Raw genomic sequence first — 13,739 nt, 5'->3', positions numbered from 1 at the left:
AAGTACAGTCGAAATTATTGATGGTAGATTTATTTTCAAACTTTGGTTCCCACGTGAGTTTGAAAAAGTAGATGACATATTGCGAGAGTTGGTATGGGAGGGTCGTGGAATAGCCATTGATTAGTGTGGCCTTCCATTTCTTTCAGAAATTCCAGCTTTTGGGGGATAACTATTCATTGTTCTTTCTGAGGCTGATTCTGTAAAAGAGAAACTCCTCAAAGAAAGGAGACCAGCAGATTGGAAAAGTAGAGATGATATTTCAGGAAGAATACTAGAGGAGACTTTGTTCCAGTTAAATGTTCAGTGTGTACTGCCTGCTCATACAGTTTAGAGAGAAGGCAATTCAAAGTTACCAAAATAGGAGTTAAAGCTCTTGATTCTTGTCCTATTTCAAAATTTTGCTAGACCTTTTTCCAAGCAAATGATCAAGTAATAATAGAAATTGTGTTTTTTGTAAAGGACTTTAAGACCAACAATAGGGTACTTTTAAAAATAAAATTAAAAAGATTGGTTAGTGAGATAAGGTGAAAACCACTTGATAATCAGAAAAGAAAATGAGATGGCAGCAATTTTTAATGGGTCTTTTGTGCCTGCATTTTGAGAATGTCTGAGAGTTTTTTCATCCCAAAATGTTGAAGCAGAAGGTTAATATTGTATGCTAGATTAGTATCAAGGGAACAAGTTTAGAAAATCTCTGAAATCAAATGCCATCTATGTTTACATTTTGAAATAATTTAGAAAAGAAACTGGGATCATCGGTCATTTGTTTTTTCAACACGTTTTCAGGTACTTGATTTTTACTAGACACTGTGGTATGTGTTGAGATCAGTTTTTGGTCTCCAGTAAGTTACATTTGTGGAGACCAGGACAAACTCATAATACTAGTGGCAAAGCAAGTAAGATTCTAGTGATTGCTAAGGAAACCCAAAGAACGTGATAAAGCATGATTAAGAAGTTGTAGGAAGGATCAATGAGTACGTGTTATTTTAACTGAGAATTTAAAGAAAGTCTCAAAATGAAAAGAAGGAAAAAACCACAATAACAAACATAAAACATGGGCTATTTCCAGAGTTTGAGAGTAGTATAAAAAAATTACATGATCAAATTTTCTCAGTGCTAAAGTGCATGCCATGGACTCTATACTGGCAGTCATGAGTAGAAGGGTACATTTGGGAAAAGTGTGAAAGACTGTAGTTGTTTTGACTTTATAGATCATTGTGGGTTATTTAGTTTTGTTAATAGGGTAAGATTTGTCCTTTTGAAGTACAGCTCTGTGGCCATTATGGAGGGTAAATTAGAGTGGGATGAGATAGAATCCAGAGGATCCATTTATAATGATTAGGGTTAGTCCAAGTAAGAGCTAATTTCTGGCAGGAAAGAATAAATGGACCCTAGAAGTATTACAGAACAAAACAGATTGGAGGATGAGAGTTTCATGTGTTTATACATGTCTCAGAAATTTACAGCTTGGATGACTAAGAAGCTTTTGAAACTTTATTGAGATACAGAATCCAGGTAAAGGAACACATTCGGGTGTGAGGTTGAAGAGGATAATAATATTTTAATTAAAATATATATAATCTATTACCAGCAATAATTACCATGTAAGAGGCCTTAGGGAAAGTGCCTGAGACTTCCTACTTAGGAATTCAGAGATAGATCCTGGGAATGATAGACTGTTGGGTCTCCAAGTCAGGTATGTCAAGGTGAAGACATAGGACCAAATGGGCAACTGATGAATGCTGAATCTAAGCTAAATTATTCTAGCAACTCATTTTCTGCAAGGGGAAATTGGACCTAGTACCCTATAAGAATATCTAGAGGAATCATAACACTAGCTCTAAGTCAGTAACAGTAGCTTTAATCCAAATTAATTTTAGTGAATGATTGTATGGAACTAGGATATATGGTTAGGAATGAAAAAGAACTCTGTGCTTTGAGGACAGGCAGCACAGAACAGTTCAATGGATGTTGCCCCAGATGAGGAATGTATTAAAAGCAGATGGGAACTGGATCTTCAATTATTACTGTTATTGCTTATGGAATATATGCATCGATAATATGAATAAAACTATGACCACTTAAAGCCATAATTAATATAGATAAAGATTTTTTTTTGAGGATTAGATTACCAGCAATTAAGCAGAGACTATAAAAGGTACAAAGGAAGGTGATTGAAGAATAAGCTTTATTTGAGCCAATGTTTGTACATTTCATGTGAACACTTGTCCCTATATGTATTACTAAAATCATTGGCAGATAAATAGCAGTATGGTGCACAATAATTTAGGGTAATATCTGAGTAGTTTACAATCTTTCTTTATCCTTGCATGCCTTCTCTTTCAAACCAGACAGTGCTAGCTACTTTGCGAAGGTAAAGTCTCCCTAATTTCTCACTTTCAAAGTTCTCTGGACCCAGTCACATTGACTTGACTGTGTGGGATCAACGCTCCATGGCCAATTCCTCCTGCGTTACCGAGTTCCTCCTGCTGGGCTTCTCCAGCCTTGGGGAATTGCAGCTTGTCCTTTTTGTGATCTTTCTCTGCCTCTATTTGATCATCCTGAGTGGAAACCTCACTATCATCTCAGTCATCTGTTTGGATTACAGCCTCCACACACCCATGTACTTCTTTCTAGGTGTCCTTTCCACCTCTGAGACCTTCTACACAATTGTTATCCTGCCCAAGATGCTTATCAATCTGCTGTCTGTACTCAGGACAGTCTCCTTCATGAGTTGTGTCTTCCAGATGTACTTCTTCCTTGGTTTTGCTGTCACCAATTGCCTGCTTCTGGGAGTGATGGGCTATGATCGCTATGCTGCCATCTGTCAGCCTCTGCACTACGCCATTCTCATGAGCTGGAGGGTATGTGGGCAACTGGTAGTGACTTGTATTCTTGGTGGTTTTATAGTATCTCTGGTGGGAACAACTTTGGTCTTTAGCCTCCCTTTCTGTGGCTCCAACAAGGTCAATCATTACTTTTGTGATATTTCACCAGTCATCCGTCTCGCCTGTGCTGACACCTACATCAATGAACTGATCATCTTTATCTGTGGGGTCTTGGTGCTAGTTGTGCCTTTGATTTTCATCTGCATCTCTTATGGATTTATTGTCTCCACTGTCCTGAAGATCTCATCAGCTGAAGGCAAGCGGAAAGCATTCTCCACCTGTGCCTCTCATCTCATCGTGGTCATTGTTCACTATGGCTGTGCGTCCTCTGTCTACCTGCAACCCTCAGCCCAGTATACAACAGGCACAGACAGGCTGGTGACAGTGACTTACACCATCATCACCCCACTGTTGAACCCCATGGTATACAGCCTCAGGAACAAAGATGTACAGCTGGCTGTTCGGAGGATGATTATGAAGACTAGGTTTTCTGTTAAGTCTTTTTAAAAAAAACATTTCCAACAGTACACACACATTTGGGCCAAATGTTTCACTATTTAAGTCATAAAAGTTTGTAGTCTGTTTATCTGTATAAGTCTGTGCCCTTGGATGAGTTGTTTGACGTTGTGGGGCTGTAATGATCTCTTAAGTAAAGCAGACATGGTAATATGTTTACCTTAAGGTTGAGGTGAAGATTAAGGGAGATAGGAAAGTATCTGTTACTAAAGAATAACTCTCCTACTCTTCCTCTTCTTCCAGAGATAGTTCTCAAAAGGGTCTCAGCAACCATTATCTCTTGTCCTGTGATTGGCTTTTTAGTCCAAATCTCTATTGTTCCTTTTTGTTTAAGGTTATGTTCAGTTTAAAATGAGGTGCTCAGGCCTGAATGTGGTATAGATACTGGAGTATGACATGATGGGGGAAAAGTTATTGTAACGGCAATTAGAAGACTAAGCTTGATATTATTTAGGTCATGACTTTAAGAAAACCATGGGTGTTCTCCAAATCTAATTTTTAAATATGGAAAATTAGGGTAATATAATTTTTCTCATTTACTTCGCAGGGATTTTGTTTGTAACTAATAGATAGGAGAATGCACATGTAACATGTAAAGCTGCACAGAATGGAAGACTGTAATTATATTAATCATGGCTTTGCCCCCATCTCTACAAGGGCATGTTATTTCTTTGGTTTTCAAAAAAAAAGAGATATTTCTTGGTGCCTTTTCTTACCACTCCTTTCAACCACTCCTTATGTAACAGAAGATACACTATATAAATGAATAGAAAATAATAACCATCCAATCCTGCCTCAGGCCTCAGGCTGACGAAGATGTCTACATGGTCTTCTACCCTAAATGTATTAACAAGAGGAGCTCCCAGTTTCAAATTTGTCATCTGAGTATATAATATAAGAAAGTGAAGGGCTTGGGTAGTCATCTTGTCTACCATTTACCTGTACAGATATTCCTTCATCAGTATCACCAAGGGAAGCCAGCCTGCACTGACTGGATATCACAAAATGTACATTCCTGTTGTTTTCAGCTCTCATTTTGTTATTTCCCCTCATTTTAATTAATAACATGCCTGTCTGTGATTTTCACACTCTCTCTCTCTTGTGTCGTACAGTGAGTCTAATCTTTGGTTCACAGGTGCTTAAGACAGTTATGATGCTAATGTGGTCCTTTCCCATTACTCCAGCGACCTGAATTTCAGACACCTTACCTTCTTGTGTGCAGTCCTCTACACACACTGCCATTTATCAATATTCTTTTTAAAGCTTAGTGAATAAAACTGAAGTTTATATTGCATGTGTGACCTCCATTTTCAGGGTAAAATGTCACTGTATTCTCCCTTGTTATTGTTATCTAGTTTTCCAAATCAAAGTTTATAAAATCATCAGTAATGTGCTCATGTTTTAAATTATTACCTCTATTCCTATCTCCCATTTTCAGTCTTTGGATTAAGCCTTTTATTATTATGTTCATTCCTACTAGTCAAGTGATTAAGGCATTTAAGTTACTACATTTCTCTATAAGTACAGCATCGGTCATCTCCATTATTTTGTTCTTTTTTTTTTTTCCTTCCTAATAGGTTTGCAAGTGTCATTTATTACCCAAACATTTTTTAAGGAATGGAACATTTATTTATTATAGATAATTCTTTATTGATATTTAAATAACTTCTGATATTTAAATAGTTTTTTTGTGTGTGTTAGTGAGAGCATGTGATTGGTATAAGTTCTATTTTTAGAATTTATTGAATTTTTATTATTGGTTTCTTCCAAATTATTTCTGGTGAAATATTTTCATTTGGATTAAAATGTTTGTATACATGTTACAGATAATATTTTAATTTTGTTAATTAAACTATTCTACTATACGATATCATTATTTGTTTTGTGTATGTGTGACCTGTCATGGTTTAGTGGTGCAGAATCCAAATACTTCACTGCCTTTGTAATTAGTAGCTTTCCATTATATTTCTAACAATAATGACTTTTTAGTTTTGTTATGGAATCTGTATTCTTTAATTCTAAATAAACCTGTTGGGATTTAACATATGTTTTCTGCCCCAAAGTGTTGCAAAATGATGTTAGGAGTATAAAAAACGTAAAAGCACTCATCAAGAAGGTTGAAAGTAAAGGACAGTACACAGACGATACCACAAAAATTATAGAAACAAGCAAAAAATGGTTCCAAGGAGAAGAAAGAATGCTGAAAATAGACCTGCACAAGGTGGGAAACCAACCAAAAGCAAACCAATTCACAGCACATAACTGTGTCTGAACAATTGAGTCTCTCAGATGACACTGAAAAGAGTAAGATTGATTTAATGTTCTATGAGGAACACAGCTTCTCAGTCAGTGCTTCTTGAATCATCTGCAGTGAAGGACCAATTAGTTTTCTTTCTCCATTTTATCACAAGCCAATGCTTCAGCAAAACACAATAAAAATGTATTATTAGAAAATGAAATGAAAAATCTAACTGTTCTATTCTCTGTTCCAAGAGATGTGTCCACAGACTAGATGTTTCAGAAATATCAAATTCTATAAAAGTTGCTTAATACTTACATTCAACTCCTAAACCCATCTTGTCAAAGTCAGTAACAAGGAGCTCACATATTGTAAGCTGTCATCTGAGAAGCATTACTTTATATTTCATCCATGCCAGGATGAAATTGGAGACATTTTTAATGGCAGTTAAACCAGAGGAGTTCCAGGCTAAAGGTACCAGGCAGAACTGGGGCAAACGTGAGGAGCTGTGCCTAAAACAGAGGCTTGAATCTAACTGCCCTGGTAGCATGGGGCATCACCAGCTCATTTCTCGCACTCAGACCCCGGAAGGTTGACGGCCAGCCTTAAACAATTCCATTGGGGAGCAGAAGGATTTCTTTCTGCGGCAAGTGACTGTAAGTTAGGGGTCACCTCCACAAATTCAGTAATGTTGCTCTGCCTGACTCTCCTGCATTGCAGCCCGCAAGTTCACAACGGACACCCACGTACAGAGAGGTTTTAGCAAGCTTTTTTGTGCCATAGTCTGGACTACATCTGAACATCTGAGGATTGCCAGACATTGAAAGAAGACTTGAACTTGAAACCCAGAGATCAAAACATAAGAGCAAAAAATTCTCAGAGGAAACATAAAAAAATGCATAGAATAGAAAATATTAAAAGTAATTTGGTCATATAAAATATATCACCTCGTTGAAAGAACAGTATATTTGCATTTTTTATGGAAACAAAACACACAGAAAGAAAGTGTACAAATCATGATTGGCATATCAATAAATTATTACAAAATGAACACGAAGGGGTCACAAATAAAATATTACAAACACCGTATTACTCTTTCTCTGTTTTCCAACAGAAACAACACTTGTGGCTTCTAATGTCAGGCATTAGTATTTGCCTGACTGCAAACTTTGTAACTAACAACAGAAACCTAGGAAATGCGTTCTCTAGAATTGTTTTTATCTTTTTTCTCTATTTTTTTCCTCTCTCCTTGCATCTACTGTTCTGTTATGGCCTTGTCTATCATGTTTGCTCCATCTTATTTTCCTCCAGGTTTGCACTCCACTTGTGAAATGGTTTTTCTTTCATGTCTAGCTGCTTCCTGATGCATTCCTTCTCTTTCCAAAACTTTTCTTCCTCTAACCACTCACAACTGAGTTGTTTTGAATTCTCATCTTTGCTGATATTTCGGATATTCTACACTTCTTAAATTTCTTTTCTTTTCTTATGAAATATCTAGTTAGTTTTCATCTATTTTGCGAATATACCTTTCAGGCTTTTGCAGATTGTGTTCCCTGGGAAGCACGTTCTGAGAGAGGCTGGCATGTAGGATGTTTATTAATAAATGCATGGGATTAACACTATGGAACGAGGGGGAAGTACTGGGCAGGGAGAGAAGGCAAGCTGAAAGCACTCTTAGTGACAGGCTCAGCTGGCCCATCGGTGAGCTCTGTGGTGCAATGACCATTCAGACGTGTCCTGAGTTGGGCCAAGATGGCCACGAGTTTATAAATCTGCATCAATCCGTGTTTGGGTGTGGGCTGCTCTGGGAAAGGGTGGTACTTTGGGTGAGGTGTCTGCGTTGCTGCCCAAATGTCTGAAGAGTCAGACAGCTGAAGCCTGCCCACCCCCAGCACTGCCATCAGCTGGGGCAGCAAGTCCTTTACTTGAAGGAGAGTCTGTACGGTGCATCTTGGTTTTCACTGTATGGGCACAGTTATTTCCTATAAGGATGTTATTTTGCTCTTTTTTCTTTTCTCTTGTAATAACTTTATATGGGATCTGAGCACGCTCTTTTTCTGGGTTCATGTTTACGTGAGACTGATTTTCTTGTACTCTTACAAGGGGTGGCTGGTCTAGCATAGTATTCCTAGTTTTGTAACTGTGGGGCGCCCTCTTGTGTTGTCAAAAGAAAGTATTCGACTCAGTTGGAGCCTGTGAGCTTTTCCTGTTTTGGCTGGTGTTCTCTTAAGCTGTTGCCATTGGAAGTTGTCTTTTGTTCTTGTTGTTCTCCTGATACTAGGAGTACCAGAAAAGGTTGGTCTTTTTCTGTACTTTCTCTTTCACAATGTTTAATATCGTATTTTGAGTTCCTTGAGTGTATTTTGTTGATTTGATTTTTTAAAATGTGGCTTTGGGAGTCTTCATGGACAGAGAATACAGACTTGTGGTTACCAGGGGGGTAGAGGGTGGGAAGGGATAGACTGGGATTTCAAAATTGTAGAATAGATTAACAAGATTACACTGTATAGCACAGGGAAATATACACAAAATGTTATGATAAGTCACAGAGAAAAAAATGTGACAATGAGTGTGTATATGTCCATGAATGACTGAAAAATTGTGCTGAACACTGGAATTTGACACAACATTGTAAAATGATTATAAATCAATAAAAAATGTTAAAAAAATAAAAAATAAAAAAAAATAAAGGTACTTTGAGAGGAAAAAAAAATGTGGCTTTGGGAGTCTTAATCTCCCTTTGGATTCACATTTTTCCTTATCTCACTTTTAAATTAAGGGATAATTTACATAAATTAAATTTAACTACTTTAAGTGTAAGTTATTTGTGAGTTTTACAAATGCATTCACACATTCAACCACCACATCAATCAAGAAGTATATTTTTGTCATTTGCAAATTATTTTATGCCACTTCCTAGTTGACTCCCTACCTTGAGATAACACAGTATTGATTTCTTTTGCAACTCTATTGAGAGAGATTGACATATGATGTGTGTAAGTTTAAGGTGTACAAGCTATATTTGATATGCTTATATGTTATGAAATGATTACCCCTCTAAAGTTGGTTTAACAGTTCCCTCATCTCACGTAATTACCTGTGTGTGTGTGTGTGTGTATGGTGAGAACATTTAAGTACACTTTTTCAGCAACTTTCAACTACACAATATAGTATTGTTAATTATAGCCAACATGCTATACATTATATCCCCAGAGTTTATTCATCTTCTAATAACTGGAAGTTTGTATCCTTTGTTCAATATCTCCCAATTTCTCCCACTGCCCAGCCCCTGATAATCACCATTCCACTCTCCATTTCTATGAATTCAGCCTTTTAGATTCCACATAAAAGTGAGACCATCAGTATTTGCCTTTCTCTGTCTGACTTATTTTACTTAGCATGACGCATTCGTGGTCCATTCATATTGTTGCAAAAGGCAGAATTTCCTTGTTATCACTGAATAATATTTCATTATATATAAAAATAACATACAGAGAATATATATATCCATAGTACTTTGTTCTTTTTATTGCTTTGTAGGATTCCCCCGTATGAATATGCAAAAATATATTTATTCATTTATCTGTTGATAAGCATTTAATTTGTAGCCAATTATTGGTTATTATGAATAAACCTGCCATGAACATATTTGTGAAAGTCTTTTTGGACATAGACTTTCATTCTTCTCCCTTATGTGTCTGGGTAGATATATCTTTAACTCTAGAAGATGCTGCCCAAATGTTTTCTGTAGTGGATGTGCCACATAACACCCCCATGAGTTGTGTCACACGCTTTCCAACTTGTGGTACTACGAGAGTTTTAAAAATGTAGTAGCCATTCTAGTGGGGTAAGTAGTAGTATCTCATTTAGTTTTATTTTGTGTTAACCTGGTACCAAATTATGTTGAAGAATTATTGTAATTTTATTAACTATTCATGTATCTTTTAAGTAAATTGTCCTAGTCTTCTGCACACTGTAACAAAACCGTCCTTAAATTAGTGAATTCCAGTAGCTATTCATATGTACTGGACTAAAGCTGTTTCTGAGACATACGTATTGTGAATAGTGTCCCCGCGTCTGTAGCTTGCATATCTGTTTTCTCAGGAATGCCTTTTAATGAGAATGAGCTTTTAAATTTTGATTCAATTTAGCTACAGTTTTTTTTTTTTTATGCTTAGTGCTTCCTGTGTCCTGTCTAAGAAACATTTTCCTAAGCCAAGGTTAAATAAACCTTCCCCTACATTTGTACCTGGAAGTTTTATAGCCTTAGCTTTTATTTATGGTGTGAGTTCCATTTGTTTATATTTCCTCTCTTAACCAAAAATATTGAGGCATAATTTAATACAATGAACACACCCGTTTGACGTACGTAGTCTAATATGTTTTGATAAATGTGTATCTCCGTAAATGCCACCATGATCAAAATATAAATCATTTGCATCACACCCAGATTTTCCTTTATGCCCTTCCTTGTTAGTCTCCTACACCACCACCAGGCCTGGGAAACTAATGATTGCTTCTGTCACTAAAACTTTGTTTGACAGACTAGAATTTCATGAGTAGAACCACATCGTATATACTTGTCGCTTTCCTTGATGAAAGATGCTGAATATATTTTTGTTTGTATATTGTCCATCTCTTTATTTTCCTTAGTGGAGTGCCTTTTCAAAACTGTCATCCATTCTCTAATTGGAATGTCTCTCCAAGTTTTTGATTGAATCATCTGTCTTCCGATTGAATTATAGGCATTTGTAATATTTCTAGATATAATTTTTTGTCACATAGATATTATGGAAGTATATTCACCATGTTGTGATTTGTTATTAATTTTCTTCCAGTGTCTTTTGAAAAGCAGAGTTTAACCTCATAATTACAATAAAATATTTTATGCAATTACATGTTTTTGCTAATTACTACTGAATCATTGGTTCAGTTGGAAATCAATGCAGGAACAATAAAATTATATAACTATTTTAAGAAGAAAATTTAATTTAAGAAGTTATGCGCCCACAAATATTTGGAAGGTGTGAAAGTATTGAGAGTCTTCTGCCACTGGAATGAGTGATTTCAAAAACGTATGGCACTAGCTGAAAGCCACAGGACAAGGGAACCCTGCCCCTGCTGCTGCTGCTGCTGTCACCACTTTCACAGACTTCTTTCAACACTTGCAAACTGTAGGAGCAGAAACAGTCTAACTCCTATAATGTACTCTCAACACTCAGATTCTTATTATTTTGCTTCTCTATATAAGCAAGAGAAAAGAAAGATGCCCTCAACAGTGCCTTCCATTTTACTCCCATGATGAAAACCAAGCAGAGGATGAAACTAAAATAGAGGAGAAAGGAGAGCTAAGAAAATCAATGAATTGAGTCTCTGATGATGTCATAGTCTGTGATTCACAACTTGCCTGCAACTCATTTGATGTTCTGATGTATGTTCAGATATGGGAGCGATGAATTCCTTTTCCTTTTTATGCACTGAATCCAATTTTACTTGGATTTTTTTTCACTTTTTGCAGTACAATAAGACATAATTCATCCTGGAACCATTTCAAGTATTTCAGTCAAGGGACAAACCCTACCTCCTTCATCTCTTGCCATAGCGTTGGGTAAAAAGACCTGTGGAATCAGTCATACATTGCTCCAACTTTTATTCTATCTAGGAAGAATTTTGATTAAATTTAAATGTAGAGCTCTGAGCCCAAGAATCTCTGCGCCTTTTCACTTGCATCACCAGAATGGAGGTTTAAGACTGTCATGTCCATTTTTCCTGCTGTTTGGATAAAGATAGCTTACGAAAAATTTCTGATATATAATACTAGGAACCATTTCTGAACTGAAAGAGAAAATTTAGCACATGGAGTGAAAGTAAGTCAAATGAAAGGGAGTAAGAGAAAAAGATTTATTTATTCATTCAATAAATATTTATTGTTTAAGAGATGGGGCTGAAACATTTGGCAAAACAGGAAAAAAATGGCTGTGCAGATTAAAAATAGACATATAAAGGAAAAATATATTCATAAATGCACATAAAATTGAGATAAATCTTAAACAGAAAAAATAAATGATACATGAGGATGTTTTTCAGGGGTGACCTCTCAGTCAAGATTCAGCTCTATGATGCAGTGTAAGTCTCTGAATTGAGCCCTATCTGATCAGATTTGTGTTGAACTTCCCAATTATTTAAGCTAATAGAATCCCTTTCTTATGCAAGATTGTACTGTGCTGCTTTCATCTGAAAACCAAAGATACTGAGTAACACCCTGCAGTCTTTTTTTTATAATACAATTTGAAAGATATCTTCTTTTTTCTTTCCATTTCCATCTGTCATTTATGTGCAGAGCCCATTTTGTGCATTGGTCTGGGTTCTCCAGAGAAACAGGAAAAATAGAATATATGAAAAGAGAGGTGGGGGAGAGGTTGATTATAAGGAATTGGCTTACAAAATTATGGAGGCTGAGAAGTCCCAAGTTCTTCAGCTGATAAGCAGGAAACCAGGAGAGCCAATGATATAATTTTGGTACAAGTCCAAAGACCTGATAACCAGGAGAACCAATGATGTAAGTTCCAGTCCACGTCTAAATTGTAAGGCAGAAGACTAATGTCCCAGTTGAAAAATAGTCAGGCAGAGAGAGAATCTTCTCTCACTCAGAATTTTTGTTCTATTTAGACCTTCAAGGGGTTAGATAGGGCCCACCCTCACTGTGGAGGGCAGTCTGCTTTTCTCAGTCTATTGATTCAAATGTTAATCTCATTCAGAAACACACACACACACACACAGAATAAAATATAACTAAATATCTGGGCACCCCATGGCCCAGTGAAGTTTACACATAAAATTAACCTCAAGAATGTAAAATAGACATTGGAAATGATTTCTGATAGCAACTGCTGGAAAATACAACTAAAACTTATGCTTCGTATTGTTCATATGGCATACTTGGAAGTGGTACCTGATTACACTGGAAACCTAAGAAAGCCACTTTAGAGTAGTGTGGACCTGGTGTTTTGGGGATGAAGTCAATGAATGTAATACGTAACATGTATAAACAAAACTTTCTTGGAGACAGTGTCTCAATTTAAGTTCAATTTATATACTTTTCTCTAAATATGGAATTAAAGGCTATCCAGAGCTATTTCTTTGTTTGCATGGATAAATCATATTGGAATATTTGAAATGGAATAAGTTTCATACTAAGTTCACTGGAAACCTGAGTTAAACTCTGATAAAAAGGAATGGTTATAGTAAACATCTTGGAAAAGTAACTTCAAGTGCAGGAGAATGAGATGAGAGGCCGTTCCTCCACAACAATAGTGTCGAGAAGTGATTCTAGAAATGAGACCAAGTACAGTATTTTCAGATTTATTCCTGTTCCAAAACCTCTGAGGTCTTTGAACAGGTTTCTTTAAAGGGTTTTGCAGCACCAAGGCTGAGGACTTGGCTAACACCCCGTGGAGAGATGTTTATTGGGGAAGATGCACTGAGAAGACCAGATGGCCGAGAAACCCAGGAATTGAGCAGATGTTAGGAGGGACAGTTGTGCGCATTTGAAAATTGCTGGACGCGGCCGTAGCTGCTGTGAGTGCTCTGTTGGTAGCCTCTAAAAATGGTATAGCTGGAAATAAAAAGACTCTGAGTCAGGAATCATCTCATTTGAGGGTTTTCTGCTGCTCTGAGGACCGCTGCTGGGGACTGCCAGCAGGAGCATCTCTGCTGGGAGCCAGTGAAGGGGTCTGTGACAGAGTCGAGTGGGAAGGCCTTGATCTTAGTGCGTGCGATGCTCCCTGCACCTCCCCTGTAGTCAGTCATGACTCATGAGGGAGGGTAGAGACAGTAAATTTTTCCACATCTCACCAAAGAGGAAGAATTCCAGAGAACTTGAATATCTAAAAAGTATGTTTGCTGAGTCCAGTGGCAGAGAGCTAAACGTTTAACCCCATTTCAGATACAGGATCTGAAACCAGTGGCATGCAAATGTAGAACTGGCACTTGTTTGTTTTTCTCCAACTCTGCATCCTCTCTCATCTGTTGTGAGTTTGTGTATCAGAGAACTGCAGGAAAGAATGAGGGTAATTAGGGGTCTAGCTAACGCCTTT

General features: G+C 36.9%; 2 protein-coding genes across 2 annotated transcripts in view; both read left to right on the top strand.

Annotated features, from left to right (window-relative positions):
* Positions 1-13,739, top strand: part of LOC102535553 (T-cell surface glycoprotein CD1a-like) — a 77,227-nt gene that overhangs the window by 40,696 nt on the left and 22,792 nt on the right. The gene's annotated exons all lie outside the window — the stretch shown is intronic.
* LOC102535296 (olfactory receptor 10R2-like) lies at positions 2,454-3,395 on the top strand. Its single transcript, XM_006215708.3, has one exon. The coding sequence runs from the start codon at positions 2,454-2,456 to the stop codon at positions 3,393-3,395; it is 942 nt and encodes a 313-aa protein (XP_006215770.2).

Source organism: Vicugna pacos, chromosome 21 (assembly GCF_048564905.1).
Source record: "Vicugna pacos chromosome 21, VicPac4, whole genome shotgun sequence".
Classification (NCBI taxonomy): Eukaryota; Metazoa; Chordata; class Mammalia; order Artiodactyla; family Camelidae; genus Vicugna; species Vicugna pacos.
This window is presented reverse-complemented; position numbering and strand designations above follow the sequence as displayed.